Source organism: Pantherophis guttatus, chromosome 2 (genome assembly GCF_059756535.1).
Source record: "Pantherophis guttatus breed Tessera chromosome 2, ASM5975653v1, whole genome shotgun sequence".
Classification (NCBI taxonomy): Eukaryota; Metazoa; Chordata; class Lepidosauria; order Squamata; family Colubridae; genus Pantherophis; species Pantherophis guttatus.
The window spans coordinates 156,132,902-156,150,134 of NC_142064.1; the positions used below are offsets into that span (position 1 = coordinate 156,132,902).

The window sequence follows — 17,233 nt, forward strand, 5'->3', positions numbered from 1 at the left end:
TTTCTGTAACATATGGATCCACAGCCCAATTCTCTCAATCCCAACCAATTAAGCTTTTCACTGAAATGTACAGAAAGTGCGCAGGTAAAAGATCTTGAGGACAGGCACTACAGCGTCTCTGAAAAATGTAGTGTGCTCATATAACATTGTGCTGCACCATATGGTACTTCTGATTTGTGAAAAGGCAGCCTATTTTAATTTCCAGCACACTAAGTCCTTTAATCTGAGCAAACCCAAATATACAGATACAATACAAATGTAATAAACAGAAGTATAAAAAAAGCCAAGAAGGTGAAAATATACTTAGAGACAGCCAGTATAATCAGATGATTATACCAAATTCTTCTAATTTGGATCTACAGAGAAATGTCAGGGCAACTGAAGCTTCCGAGTCAACATCTTTGTCAGACCCATAGGCAAGTCTCAGAATACACACCCAGATGGCAAGCGAGTCACTTACCATCTAAGCGCAATCTTGATTGGTGTGGTAAGGCAGGATGTGAACAGGTCAGCTGGTAAATCAGGGATCATTGGTAGCAACTCAGTAGCTTCACATGCTGCTAGTTGAATACAATTTTTCATTGAAGGAGGCAAGGGCATCTGAGCAAGTGGATGGTTGGGGTTAATTGCAGCCACCTTCACAGAAGATAGAAAAGCCAGCAGTTAAATCTCCTAATGATAAGCTAACAGTACCTAAAAATAATAAGAATAATAAAATATATAATTTAAAAGAAGTCAATGATTTGAAAAACCTATTCCTCAACGATGTTGATACACACTCATACTTATGAATCAATTGTTCAACATTATATGTAACTACTCATCCAGAATGTCCTGGAGTACTTTTATTTATTATTATCTATCTTTGGTCTGTTTTGACTTAAATCTCAAGGTAATCTTTCAATATTGTATCATCACTATACATAAATTATTTCCTGAACATTATTAGGAAAGAATTATATTATTTGCAAGAGTTTAGCAAACAACAGTATTGGAATCCAACAGTTCAGCATCTATGTCTGATCAATACTATTTCTCTTTAAAATAAATTACTCATTTTTGTCAGGATTTATAATTTTGAAATTCTGTCTGCAAGCAAAAGCCTGACTACAGAGACAAGAGATGCTAACTGGCTACAGAAATTAGGATTCATTTATATTTAGAGGATTTATTATAAATTACAGGGAGGGAGGGAGGGAAGGAGGGAGGAAGGAAGGAAGGATGGATTTTAAACAGTTATAATGATGCAACAAGGCAAATTCCTAATGATCCCAGTGCAAGACAGACTTTGTGTGAGGGGCAGGTGAAATAGAGAATTTGTCACATTATATAATCCTGGTTGTATGTTAAATATAGGAATCATTATTAATGTCCATTCCTTGATGACATGAAGAACTGGAATGCTGAAAATAAATTGAATTTAGTTGTACAAGGTAACAATAAGTTTGTGACACAGTGAGTTGCTATCTTTGCAATTAAGGCAGCAAAGCTAAGGGGGAAAGAAATAGTAGATTCTGTCTGACATGACAAATTACAATATGTAATACTTGTATTTCCTAAACTCTGACAAGGTGTAGTCCTACCCCACCCCATTAACCATTAAATGTTAATGGAGTTAATATTGTGTTAATATGTTAATATTAACATTGTTTAGATTTTAGATTTAAATTATGTCTATAATTTATTAGTTTCAGATTTTAATAATAAACTCTCATTTTAAGTCATAAACATATGTACAGTGTTACCTTGCTACTCAACTGTTTTGAAATTCATCAAAATCAGTACTCAATGCATTTTGATGCAAAAATTTTGTCTCTCATCATTTGTTTGATACTCAATGCACAAGCTAGAACTTGTCAGTGTCAGCTACCTTGTTACTCACTACATTATTCCTTATGGGAAAAATTTGTTTGGTACTCATTGTGCCTCCTGATACCAATTAATGATGAGTACCAAGGTACCAATGTATATTGTTGTAAATTATAGCATACTTGAAATGGTCTGGAGAATTATTCAATAAACTACTTATTTACTTAACAAAATTACAGCTGCATGTAAAACTTTAGGCACTCATGATCAAATTATATCCTTCAATAATCCTTCCATCAATTGAAAATGACAAAATACTATATGATTCAATGTTAAATACCTTTCTGCAAATCTGAATATATACTTTATATTTGCATGCAGTTATCTATAGCAGGGGTCCTCAAGACCGGCATCGGTCCATGGCATGCCAGAAACCAGGCTGCACAAACAAATGAAGACCCATTCATGGGATGCAGACAGCACATGAAACCACACCCCCTCTGGTCCACCTCTCTCCATGGAATGTGCCCAAAAGGTTGGGGGCTGCTGATCTATAGAATCCATTTAAAAATAATAACATGGCACATGCAGAAGTTTAGATATACTTTAAAGGGACACGGTGGCTCAGTGGCTAAGACGCTGAGCTTGTCAATCAAAAGGTCGGCAGTTCAGCGGTTCAAATCCCTATTGCCGCGTAATGGGGTGAGCTCCTGTTACTTATCCCAGCTTCTGCCAACCTAGCAGTTCGAAAGCATGTAAAAAATGCAAGTAGAAAAATAGGGACCACCTTTGGTGGGAAGGTAACCGCATTCCGTGTGCCTTTGGTGTTTAGTCATGCCGGCCACATGACCACGGAGACGTCTTTGGACAGCACTGGCTCTTTGGCTTTGAAACGGAGATGAGCACCGCCCCCTAGAGTCGGGAACGACTAGCACATATGTGCGAAGGGAACCTTTACCTCACCTAGTAATTTATAATATCTTCTATCGTAAAAATAATAGCTTTATTCTTACTTTAGGGAGTTTTCCCCCCACTTAAGGATTAATTAAAATAGAAAATTGGACCAAAGATGTCTCAACTTTGGAATGCAATTGTATCTGATAGTAAAACCTACTGAACTTCAATTAAGTTCTATTTACTTACTTCTGTATATTCATGTACTGTAACTTTTTTTCCTCAGGGGACATATGACTACTAAGATTGAATTTAGGACTAGTAGTGACAGCTAGCCTGTGAAGAGTTAAATTTCTGACCATTGCATTAGGTCCTTCAACTGTTGCAAGCAATTAAATTTTATCTCTGCAAAATAAACCAAGACAAATCAATCTACTGAATCTGCTCCCAGGAGGAAATTGCTTCCATGGTTTTTGATCATACCCTCCCTACCAAGTTATGAGTGCAAATCTGTGCCAAAACAACAGAAACATTAAATTGCACTTATTAAGCATCAACCGAGAAATGCCCTATCCTAACAGCATCTGAAGATTGTAATAACAGCGTGCAAAGTATTCAAACTATTCCAAATTTGAAACATCCTCTTTCAAACCTGAGACAACTGGGTCATATTTAAAACTGGCTATTTTGGCAGTGCTGGGAGTATTTGAAGAGAGGTTGCACACCACAATATAATCAGTTTGTTATGTCAGGTTTGGTTGTTTTTTTAACCAGAAACACTATTTAATAAGGGATCTATTATACAATATAAGATTTTGGAAGATACAAGCAGAGAAGGGTATGCAATATTAGAAACTAACAAGGAAGGTCAGATCAACTGTAATATAGTTGCACATTTCTTTCTTTGCTTTGGGCAAAAACAGAGAACAATACGGACAAATACTTATGCACTGAAGCAAGTATAACCCAAATGACCAATAAAGAACATAATTTGGTAGACTGATTTCCATTAATATACAGTTTTAATGTGATGCCCAAGTAATAGCATAATGGAATGACAAACATTATTAGGGAGATGACAAATAAAAGGGTCAGTAGTTAGTAGAACATTATGTATATTTATTCCTCAGAAACGTAAAATGTAAATAACATTTCAAGGTGTGCAATTATTTTTCCAGCATAGTTATTCTTATCAAGGTGAAGTTAAGAATACTGATACAGAAAGCAGACTACGGCCAGTACTAATCTGAAACAAGAACAGCTTATTCAATATACATAAACATTTTATTTTTCAAGAAAAATTTATAAAACTATGGACATAATATTGTCCCGTATTGTAAGCTAATTTACACCCTGCAGATGATGTAAATATGCCACATTGGTTTTTTTTTTTAGCATTATTTGACTCTTGACTCAAACAAGAGTGGATATTTTTTCAATTCTGATTTTCATGCGTCCTGAGAATTTAAATACATTGGGCAATAAATTCCATGGCAAGTATATGCTTTTGTAGTAACCAAAATCACATACTTTTCTAATAACAAGAGATTCTTCCTATGCCACAAATATTGCAATAACCAATTATATTCTTCTTTTGGCATCAATACAAACTTCCAAAAGCCAATGACAATACATGACAACTCTTTACATTTGAGTTTTTAAATTTATTCAATTACATATTAGGGAAAAGATTCCAAAATCCAATAATAATATAACTACAACTACTTAATTTTTAAATTTGCTCAATTACATATTAGGGATAAGGAAGGGATCAGTAAAAATTCATGGCTACCCTTTTTAAGACTATTCTTAGATAGATTACCTTAATATCAATTCAAGTTAGTTGCTCACTATAAGGGGAAATAATTCTGAGTCATTTTTCTTCATTCCCTAAACTAGGCTCTGTACATAAAGAATTATTAAGAAACACTCAGAATTATGGTAGTTATTTGTGTCAATGCTGTTTTTTGATAGAAGGGAAGCATTTTCCGATGGTACAGAATCAACAATTTGAATCAACTCTACAATCTGAACAGTCCATGTTCAAGTGCTGACAGATTTCCAAACCATCTTCCATTTGTTAGCACAAGCTTAATTTTGTATACTTAAATATAAGGATGCGGGGCTACATTTTTCCTTATATTCTAATGCTACATATAATCAAAAGGATATTCAATTATTCTAATTCTCTAACTGGAAGTAATTATCATTGACAGTATTCTTTCCTTAATCTTCCTTTGAAGCCATAGATGTTGGTGGGTATCATCTTGCTTTTAATGTTATATTTTTGCTACCTTTTGTTTTTGCTGTATTTCTTATTAATTTAAAATATCAATGGGACATTTGAACCCCAGCTACCAACAGCTTTGAGATACTTTCTTCATAATTCACTGTTGTCTCAGATTCTATCAGTAATTATAAAACATGTTTCTCAATATGCATTTTATACTTAGGAAAACATTGTTTTTATTTAGCTACTTAATTCTCCAATCTCCATCCTTATCCACCTAACTTCTAACCATAATTAATAAGCTTAAAATGCTAATATTAATATATGTTCTGAGTTCTTACATCTCTCCATTGGGGAACTGCCCTTTTATCATTACAACCTACTTCTTAACCTTTATATGATACATATTATATCAAAAAAGATCTCAGTTCTGTTAACTTAGGACCCTTTGCTGAAGGAATCTCCAAAGCTTTTAGAAAGTACATGCATATATTATTTCCACAGATTTAGGAACTCCGCATTTGCTCTCTTGACTAAGCATTGCTGGGTATGGTGTTTCTATAATATTTGCAGAGTCTTAGATCCCCATTTTTTTTGAGATTTCCCCATCACTAAAGAAAACCAATTTATGCCTGAAATGTGCTTAATGACTGTTATGTTTTTATTTCATGCTGATTTACTTTAGAGATCCATTAAACTTCTTTTTTTTTAATTTACACACACTTTTGTAAAATGTCTGTCAAATTATGATATAGCCTACTTAATTGGTAGTGATTTTAGCAGGTATTGTTATTGTCAACAGCTTCCTTTGGTGTTCTGTTTTGGCTTAGAGTCTTAATGATTTCTCAGCACTGACAGCATCTTCATTTTTCATGTCAATGTGTTAACACACCTAAACCAAAACAATTTCTTCTTTTCAACAATTGACAGATTAGGAAAATGCAGCATACCACTGACATACAGCGTAATCTTCATCTAGACTGTAATGGCAAAGATTAATCAATGTAGAAAATGGAAAACTATACATTTGCTTTTGTCAGTTCTGATCAAAAGCAGTTAGTCACGTAGCTAAAAGAACAAACATCCCCACTGTAGCATTTAATTCTCCATGTAGAAGTAATAAAAACATGAACAAAAACTGTACTACCCAAAAATAAAAATAATTACAGTGAGAGATAGAAAATAATGTTAGATATGGGTAGAAGGAACATATCTAAAGGTGATATGTATTTCTATCTACAGTCCAAGCAATATTCTATTAATACTCTTCTCATTCTATTCACCACACCCTCACTCCAAATTTGTCTTGACATTAAGGAATTTTAGATTTATGCAGTTATGTGGGGAAATAAAGGAACACTAAACTGTATTTTTTTTAAAAAAAATATTGTACAATTCATTTACCGGTAGTTATCCAGAATTATGTTTACATACATACTCTGAACATAATGAATGTATATGCAGTAATTAGATAACTAAGATTTATATCATAATGCTTTTAGCTCTCAGTAAGAGTGGGCAAATGTGTGAAATGTGAGATGTTCTGCTTTGGAATATAGGTATATGATGTTTATATACTTTAAGTATATGATGTTCTGCTTTGGAATCAGTCTTGCCAATTATCTGCACATATATAGGATACCTATTGGACTATCAGTTGCTTCGGTTCATTTAATAATATTGAAAAGAGTAGGATTGCTCTTGGCCTCTGCTCTTAAAAAACATACATCTTCAGAGATCATGAAGATGAACCTTCTCCATCACTTCCCAACTGCTCTGAAATAGCATTCCTCCCAATAGTATGTTGGCACCAGCCTTATTGTTATTTGGAACCATTAAAATATGGCTTTTTCAGAGAGCTTTGGAATAGACTGTAGATGAAAAGGAACCTCAGTCTAAAGAATGGATGTTATGGCTCTTCTTCGGGGCATTATTGCTTTTTCTATTGGTTATGATTTTTATTTCGGTGTACTTTTTTCTGCTGAAAGCCACTTTGAGCCTTGTTGGATTGAACAATATATAATCTATAGCAAATCAGCAAACAAACATCATATCAAATTTTCAAAGACAAACATTAAATCCCTCCTGCTTTCATGAGCAACTAAGTAAACTTCCAGGAACAGATTTAATATCAAACTCATTTTTAGCAGGACCCTTGTAGAACCTTCAAGAAAGGAAAAAAGACAAAATTATTTAGCATTATCATAATCCTTATAACTTCATATGTTTAACAGTCAGGGATATGTGAACCCATCCCAAGAAGAACCCAAATTTTACAAGTCACAGTAAATGAGTTTACATATCATATTTATAAAAACAAGGGCCATAGCTTGTTGTTACCCATCATACTTTCAACGTTGAACTTTGTAACATATTGCTGAAATAAATGAAACTCACAGAAGTAAACAAAACCAAACTTTATTTTTAAAAAAGAATACCCAAATTTTCCATAAATTATACTAATCACAAGACACTAAAAACAATTGATGAATACAGCCTGAAGTATGATTAAAATATGAAATTTTAACAATTTATCCCTAATGTACAGAAACATAGAACATAAAACTTCACATTATACAACACACAGAAATCACAACACCTAGTACAAATTAACATCTACATAAACTGTATTTGATAAATTGTATTTGATAAATTGTATTTGATAAATTGTATTTGAAGGGCTGCCAGAGAGAGGAGAGTGTCAATTTATTCTCTAAAGCACTAAGGACAGGAGAAGAAATAATGGATGGAAGCTTATCAAAGAGAGATCCAACACAGAAATAAGGAAAAATTTCCTGTTAATGGGAACAATTGACCAGTGGAATAGCTTGACCCCAGCAGTTGTGGGTATTCCATCACTGGAGGTTTTTAAGAAGAGATTGGATGGCCATTTGTCCGGAATGGTATTAGGTCTCCTACTTGAGAAGGGGTTTGGACTGGAAGACTTCCAAAATTCCTTCCAACGCCGTTATTTTGTAATTCTCTATTTATCTGTTTCTATAGTATGAGAACGTTCCTGAAGCAAGTATTCCTTTGATTCAATTATCTGGATTTCTCCAACTTCTTTGAGATTCCAACAAATTAATCAGAGACTGCTGAGAGTTGGGAATCCATATTTCTATCCAGTTTCTATCCATGGAATTCTCCCAAGTTCTCTCCTTTGTTTTAAACAAAAGAAACCTTTTCTATCTCCAGCAGAGCAAAGGGCATGCTATTTAACTCTGTGTGCATGGCAGAGAGCCACCTCTAACTCATGAGAACATGAACTGTGCGCCAGCTGCAAACTGCTTTCAGAAGACTGTCGTGAAAAAAAGGCTACAGAGAACTCTCCCAATGACCAGGTAGATTGTACTGGAGCAAAACAGTCATGAACTTTTAATTCTGTAAGGTTGCAAAGCTATTAATCAAAATTACAATATAAATCCATATTAGCACAGGAACAAAATACTGAGTCATTAGAGCAGGCATCCTCAAACTACGGCCCGCGGGACAGATCCGGCCCGCCAAAGCCATTAATCCAGCCCGTGCGGGACCACGAGGTCACACATCGCCCACATCGCCACACCCACCTGCCGGCCCCCACCCTTTGGCCACAGGAAGGGCTTAGGTTTGGGCCAGCAGAGTGCTTCTGGGATGTGGGGGGAGGCCAAAAAAGGGGCGGGCGGAAGCCCCAGAAAGTGTCCACGTGCCCTGTTTGTGGCTGTCAGAGTGCTTCTGGGGCGTGCAGGGGAAGCCAAAAACGCCGCGCCTTGTGCCAGCAGAGGAAAGAACTCTTTCCTCGGCTGGTAAAAAAATTTGCCAGGGGCTTCAGTCCACAGTCGCTCCATGGGGGGGTGGAACCGAAGGGTCCCAACAGGAGAGCCTGCGCCTCCTACGTAATTACACCGCATGATGCTTTGTGGAGGCAGCTTTGCTCAAGTGGGAGTGGGGGGGCTGGGTTTCAGCTGTCACAACCATCTCCTAACTGCTTCTTCACGGATCGGGGGGGGGGGGGACTTTTGCTTGCTCGGAAGGTCAATTTTCTCTGGCAACGGTAAGACAATTTTGAATTTGGGAGAGATTTGGGGCTTGGAATGAGAATCAATCAGGAATCAGGTGAACCTCCCTTCTTTCTATGGATCTGCGCAACGTGGGATTCTTTGAATACCCACCCCCATTTCCGCTTCTCTCCTCGCACTGCTTCACAGCTCTGGTGGATGGGCTGGCAGTTCCCCAGATAGGGCTGCCCAGAGGGTGACGAACCTGGAGCAAAAGTAGAAGAAAAAAAGGCTGCGCCACGCAGAGAAAATGTCAGCGCGCAGACGCCGTTATCTTTTGGGCTTCCGGGGGTTTTGCGCTTCCTGATCTCCCATGTGGGACAGGTAGAAATGGAGCCTCCTTGCACTTTTACGACCGATGGACTCCAACTCTCAGAATTCTCAGGGCTATGAAAAAATTAGGGCTGAAGTCAAACCGGGGGGGGGGGGGGGATATAACAAGAAACATTCCATCACAATATTCAAATGCACAATAATCCACTTGTAACAGCTGAATTTCTTCACTTTTTCTTTTCTTTTTTTTTTTTTTGCTGTTCCGCCCTGCTGCCCCCTCAAATCTCTCATTATACCTATAGGAGCCATTGGGGTAGCGCTACCTGTGGATGCAAATTCAAATTCAAATATCCCCCCCCCTCCCGGCTTCAGGAAGTCCTGGAGGTGGATTCCAAGGAGGATGGAAGAAGTTGGGACACACACATCCCCCTCCCCTCCACTCCATTAGATAAAATGTACTTTCACTCATAAACTCATCCTTCATTCCAGAGTTATCCAGATCGGAGATGTGGAGTTAGTTAAATGGGGGCAGGATGGGGGGTGTTCAAAGAATCTCACGTTGCGCAGATCCACAGAAAGGAGGGAGGTTCACCTGATTCCTGATTGATTCTCATTCCAAGCCCGAAATCTCTCCCAAACTCAAATTGCCTTACCGTTGTCAGAGAAAATTGAACTTCCGAACAAGCAAAGATTCCCCCCTTGATCCATGAAGAAACAGTCAGGAGATGTTTGTGACAGCTGAATCTCTCCCCCCCCCACCACCCCCAGTTTGAGCAAAGCTGCCTCCACGAAGCATCGTGCGCTGTCTGGGAAGGGGCATTTCTCGCGCTGGGACAACCAGAGGTAAGCCCAGCCCCACTGCCCATGGCGGCTCCTTCCGCAGGTGGATTTTTTTATTTTTTGTTTTTGACATCTCCCCCCGCTTAAATCTACTGTATTTTCTTTGCGGAATTTAGCTACTACACATAGATATCAGTCCTGGCGATGGCCGATGAGGCAGCCTGCCCCTGGAGAGGGAGGCAGAAAGGGCATGCAATGGAATAGAAATAGGAGAGAATGAAATGGGAATAGGAATAGGATGGGATGGAATAACAATAGCAATAGCAATAGGATAAAGTGGGAATGGAAATGGGATGGAATGGAAATGGAAAGGAATGGAATGGAATGGAATGGAATTCAATGAGGTATCCCAGTGCATTGCCAGGATTGAAGGGGATCCTGCAGAAGATGCCCCAGGAGAGAGACAGATAGATAGGTAGATATAGAGATGAGAGATGAGAGATGAGAGAGAGAGGGGGGGGGGCTTGTTGATTGTAAGCTTCGTGGGGCTGAGAAGAATTGCTGCAAAATTGAGTATTCTGAAGTGGACCACTAAACAACTTAAAAAACGATCTAGTAAAAAGAAAAGCCAACCAAAAGAGCAACATGCAAACAAAAGCAAATAAAACACTCACAGGAGCAAAACAAATGAAAGTTTCATGTGTGTGTATTGTTTAATGGACTGCTAAATTGACAAAATGGACTGCTAAATTGGCCATGCCCACCCAGTCACATGGCCATCTAGCCACACCCACCCAGTCACATGGCCACCTAGCCATGTCCACCCAGTCACAAGGCCACCTAGCCACACCCACCCAGCCCGTCTGGCCCCCCAACAGTCTGAGGGACTGTGAATTGGCCCCCTGTTTAAAAGTTTGAGGACCCCTGCATTAGAGCTATTTTACCCTTTTCATGATGACCCTGTATGACTGCTCCATTTTTCTGTCCTGATAAAGAAGGCAAGGCAGATATCTTAGGTATGAACATTCAAGTCCATGATCATTCGAATATGGAATGTAACATCTTTGCACATGGCAGATAAGACTTTTAAGTTAAACCATGCAAATACAAATGACTTTTCACAGGGTTGTTTTTTTTTTTTTGTTTTGTTTTTGTTTTTGTTTTGAAAACTGTAGAGCTGGAGACTGACATAATGGGATTCTAACCTGGATCCTGGGAAAGTAAAGAAACCCCTCATTTCTCATTTGTTTCTGGTTCATCTCCTGCGCTTGAAATGTTAAATTGATTCTGGATTGGAATCTAATATAGATATTTATTGTAATTTTTGCTGACATAGCTTGAGAGACTACTACCTGTATTAATGTATAAATATTTATACCTATCAATTCCATTTTGGTATAAAAACATTATGTATTATGCAGAAAAGAAGTAGGAAACAGTCAGACTAAGAAAAAGAAAATAAAAAATACAGATGAAACTAGTTTCTATTGACAACATCTATTATACTTCTCAATACCTTTCTATCCATATCTCACATTCTTGCTTCCATCACATGCTTACACTACTGCATGTACATGCGGTAGTGTAAAACTTGCACCTCTCTCTTTCTGGGGCTCACATCATGTGACGAAATATGCAATTGTCAGCAATAGAACTGTGGCTTTCCAGGGAAGAGGTATCACATTCCAGAGAGGGGCCCAAGCAAGAGATTGCATAGTCCTGAACTGGATGGGAAGAGAGGAAGAGATTCAGGGTAGCCACACTTTAGAACAGGGGTGTCAAACTCGTGGCGTCACATTGTTGTCATGTGATGTATCACAACTTTTTTCCCCTTCGCTAAACCAAGGATGGGCATGGCCAGCATGTGACACATCCAGCCAGCGGGCTGCAAGTTTGACATCCCTGCTCTAGAACCTCCCAGATTATAACTATTAGGTTAGAAGACTACAGCTTTAGTCTGATGAGATTCAATTAGGCATGAGCAAATAAAGGACTGAAGTTGATTGGATTTCACTGTTGTCTTTACCTTAAGCCTGACACATCAACCTCATTCAACCAGGGCTTGATTAGACTTCCCCTTCCTCACCATTAAGTCATTCCTACCTTATAGATTTATTTTGCATATTGAACTACACTTTAGTTCTCCCAATGCTACCAAATGATCTTATATATTTCTTCTGTAGTGATCACTCAGTTTTATATTCAATCCACATTCATTCAACATCCACTCATATTTCACTTATTTTTTCTTATTTTACCACCCACACTTCTAAAACACTATTCCTACTGCATTCCATTTATCTTTTTCTTCTGACATGCCCAATTCTCACTTCCATATAACAAAGTAGGCAAAACCATACTCTTATACACAGTTATTTTCACTTATTTCAACAAACATTCAGTCCTCACAACAAACCATACACTACCTACTGCCTTTCTCCCACAAACTTCATGTCTTGAAATGTTTCCGTCCGCTTTCCCCTCATTAATAAACATTCTACCAAAGTACACATATTCATCTGCTTGCTTTACTTTTTCAGCATTTTTCAATTGTTCACTCCATTTTCCATGTTAAACATAATTACTTTAGTTTCTGATGCATTAATTTTCAGATCTGTATTCTCACTGCATTACACAGTCTATCTAATACCGCCTGGAAATCATTTGGATTCTCAGTCAACAACACAACCTTGTTGTAAAGGGAATGAGGGGGAAATATATTCAGACTTGCAAGATTCTGTTTCTATAACCTTATAAAAAGTAGCATTAGGCTATATGACAGGTTTCCTAGGTGGGTCCACCTTGAAGGGCTAATAACTATCTGCATACTAAAGTAACATAAAAACACTAAGGCTGACCAATATAGTTTCAGTATAACCAAAAGCATTTCTTATGCATTTATCCATCAGTACATTAAATAGCCAAATGAATACCACATATCCTTGTCTTATTCCCTATTCATTGCTGAAACATTCACTAGGCATTCCATCTTCATCACATTTAGCAATCACTTCATATTTTCCAAAGACAAGAGAAATATATGCTTTTGCTAAATAAACAAATGAAAAATAAACTTTCCCAATGACTTGCTAAAAGCAAAACTCTGAACATCCAGCATAAAGTCCCAGTGCGCGTTCCAGTCCACTTTTATTTCTTGTTATCTCTATTATCCTTTCAATCCAAATGCTGCCAAGCACTTTTCTAGGTATGCTTAAGCAAAATAATCTTTCTCTTTAATATAGAGGAATCATAATGGCTGCTTGTTCTCCTTTAATATAATTTTTAGCTTTGAGAAATGATGGGCAAACACTGAAATATTTGTTCCTGCAACTAAAATGTATCCTAAAATATATCTAAAATGTAGCCACTACTAGACAAAGAGGCAGAATATTAGCAGAGCATACCCAAGAATGCCAACTAACAGTCAGAAGACAAGATGAAAATTTTACAATACATGTACAGACTCAACTATAGTTTCAGCTAGGAATCCCAAAAGTGCTTTTTCAAGAGGCAACTGGAATTTCTGTTTTTTCTTTGAAGATGTTTTGCTTCTCATCTAAGAAGCTTCAGCTCTGAGCCAAAGAAGCTTCTTGGATGAGACGTGAAACGTCCTCAAAGAAAAAACAGAAAGTCCAGTTGCCTCTTGCCTCTTGAAAAAACACCTTTGGGACAACCATGACCTGGATAACTGAGAATCTCCATAGACTTTCAACTGGGAAATGGTGAGCATCCAAGACCAAGCTAAATCCAAAATGGTAGGGAATTCCTGCAAGCTCAGCACTCAGACAAATCAGCCATCAGCTAACCCATAGAGATACACAACCTTTACATACCATTCAAAAGAGATAATAAAATAAAAACAAAAAGCAAATAAAAAGACCAGAACACTTTCTCAACAGCAATCAACACCAGAATTAACATCAAAAAATAAAGCAAGCAGTAGACAATGCCACAAATCAAGGAACTACCAACTCAGGCAGACAAGCAGTAAACAAGAGCCCAATCAAAGAACTGTCAAAGAGAAAACAACATTCCCACCAGCAGAGGAAGCTACTGTACATAAACTGAAAGCAAATCCCACTCCTTTCAGGCACTGAAGATGTTATTTAGTTTGGTAGCAAAATGCTTGCCAACAAACAACCAAGCTCAGAGAGCACTAATGAAGCCACAAAATGCATCCTTATATAAATCTCTGGAGTTAATTGGTCCCAAAGTAAAGTCTTATCCCATTAGAAGAGGAAAAGAGGGGATTGTATTTTGGCTATACAGGTAGTCCTCGACTTACACAAGTTCGATTACTGACCATTCAACGTTACAACGGCACTGAAAAGAGTGACTTATGACCAGTTTTCACACTTATGACTGCTGTAGCATCTCCATGGTCATGTGATGAAGATTCAGATGCTTGGCAATTGACTCATATTTATGATGGTTGCGGTGTCCCAGGATCATGTGATCTCCTTTTGTGACCTTCTGAAAAGCAAAGTCAATGGGGAAACCAGATTCACTTAACAACTGCTTGACTAATTTAACAACTACAGTGATTCACTTAACAACTGTGGCAAGAAAGGTTGTAAAATGGGGCAAACTCATTTAACAAATGTTTCACTTAGCAACAGAAATGTTGGGCTTAATTGTGGTTGTAAGGTTGAGGACTACTTGTATCCACAGCCTGACATCTCTACCCCCACTTCAGGGTCAAGAAACAAAGTACTCATTCCTTTAATTCTGCTCTCAAAATTACTGACTTATAGTTCATTTTCTCTATTTTGTCAAAACTTAAGAGTAAGCGAGGAAAAATAAATTTGGCTGTGAAACTGATTTGCTGTTTATAAAGTACTATACCTGCTGCCTTATAACCCCTTTGATTATAAGAAAATTTTCGTTATTTTAAGTAGCTACTTAGTGTGAGTAAACGGAGATGTTATATTTTCAGAAATATTGGTAGTTCTGAATCCCATCTTCAGTTCAAGAGAAACTTCTTATATTTGGGTACAAACAGGACACACTGAGCTTTCATTGCCTCACTATTTTGTTAACAATGTTTTCTGAAAGTACCTGAAATGTTTGCACGCCACTGCTTGCCATGAACATTTTATTTATGATCAGGGTATTGTTGAGCCTTATACAGAGCTTTGAAATATTAATTGGGATTCTGTTAAATCAAGAAAAAAATCGTGAAATTCCTTCTCAGTGATTAGAAAAAGTAATTGTAATGGAATAACAAAAAGATGCTTTCACTTTTTGTCTTTAGGGAGAAAAAAATCATCATAGAATACAAATACAGCTGAATTGGCAGTTAACATTTATAGAACACTGACTTGGCATTTCCGCACTTTTATGTCCCAAAAGGACATTATTCATGCGAGGAAGATTTCTTCCTAATTGAGGTATTTCCAGTGAGATTTAAAGACTTAAGAAACACCCCCAACCAGCACTGAGGAGGAAGAGCTGCTTTCCATAGCGCAGATTCTATATTCAAGCTCATATGTTTGAATTCATACCCATAATATAAAATGGAATGAATCATAGCTTTTATTTATCCTTGCAAATTTGACTGGAAAGCTAATCAGCTAGTTCTCATTATTATAAGTTTGGGTGATAATGTAGGCCTTGTCTTCAAATGCAATCTATCTAATACTTTCCCTCTCTTTGTTCCCCTTCCCAAAAAAATCTGAAGAGAAGGCAATCAAAGCTACTTCTGTAACATGCCAAGAAAACAGCATGTCTGCATTTCTGTAGGTCATCGAGAGTTGAATAAAACTTGAAAATGACTTGCTACTAATAAAGACCTAGAAAACAGACAACAAATCCTGAACTGCACAGAACGCTATGGCAGCTTAGTTCACTGGTTAGTGAATATTAGAAGAGGAAGCAAAATCTAATCATATGCTTCACATTACGACTGTTATAGACAACAATCTAGTAACTCAAACCTATTAGTCATCAAGAACAGAAAATACAATTCAAAATAACATCAAATAGAGATAGATAGATAGATAGATAGATAGATAGATAGATAGATAGATAGATAGATAGATAGATTTTTCTATATTTCTAAATAGTAGTGATTTGATTCTTTTAGTATTCAGATTATATTTACCCAGGGTATTAACTCTGACAGATTCAAGTTTTTAATATCCGCTATTTATTCAAGCAAATGTCTCATCAATGTCCATGTCATTAAGCCTACTGGGGAAAAAAATGGCATTTCTCTATTTAAAATATAGTTCCAAGATCAAAATCTATGTTCATTAAACATATATACATATGTTTAATGTATATTTATCTACAGATTTTAATGTTGATGTTATGTATTTGTAAACTTGAAATGCTAGTAGTTTAATCCTTACTACATTGTAAAATAGTAAATGCTGTATGTCTTTTATCAGGCTGAATAACATCTCCTATGAAAAATAAAAAGATAACAGATTTGAAAACCACATGTCTTAGCCAGTGAATCCTCAGAAATACTTGTAAAGCTCTGGAAGAAAGTTATTACACCTTGATAAAAAAAATTGCCAAAAGGTCTTTCCAGCTCATACATTTTCAGAACCTTTGTTATATGGGACAAAATAGTAATTCTATGTAGCAAGGGCCATAAATTTAGAAGTATCATTATAGCTAGATCGAGATATGATGTTCCATCTATTTCAGTAGGCAGAATATTGGAATGTCTGCTGGTCAAAACCAAGGCAATGCCTAAATATTCACTGCTTGCTTGCTTACTTCTCTCTCTCCCTCTCCCCTCTCCCCCCCTCTCCCTCCCTCCAAGAAAAAGTCTTGCTAGGATTGCTCTTGGCTCCCCTCCATTTGTATAATGAGCTGTTGGATGCAATGCGCTTACGTCTATCCTCCACCTATCTGCATTGTACATTTAGAATAAATCCTGTAGAAACTGGCCAGATGTTTCAAGCTACTCTCTGAATGGAGACAGGGAGCCCGAGATGAAGGAAGAGGATAAATCCAATTGCATAACCACGTGAATGATGAACAATAGCTTTTTGAAAGTGGTCTTATGATCTGATCTATGGCCAGACATCTGAATCATGTCAATTGCTGGGAGATTTCTGAGCAAAAAACGGACTTCCTGCAGTAAGAAAAGACACATAAATATCGGACCCACATACAGGTTGATACATTTCTATCCCAACTCTATGCATCTTTACATACAGGTAAGAGTGAGAGATAATGTCCTGCAACAGACTAT

General features: G+C 37.2%; 1 protein-coding gene across 5 annotated transcripts in view; it reads right to left on the bottom strand.

Moving 5' to 3' along the window:
* The window catches only part of RPTOR (regulatory associated protein of MTOR complex 1), a 420,799-nt gene that overhangs the window by 228,365 nt on the left and 175,201 nt on the right, over window positions 1-17,233 (bottom strand). For 3 of the 5 annotated variants that reach the window (XM_060688771.2, XM_060688770.2, XM_087887077.1), the window contains exon 6: window positions 461-636. The exons of the other annotated variants lie outside the window; for them this stretch is intronic. In XM_060688771.2, the coding sequence (XP_060544754.2) occupies window positions 461-636 (176 nt within the window). The remainder of the gene's footprint in view (window positions 1-460; window positions 637-17,233) is intronic. 5 annotated transcript variants of the gene reach the window in all.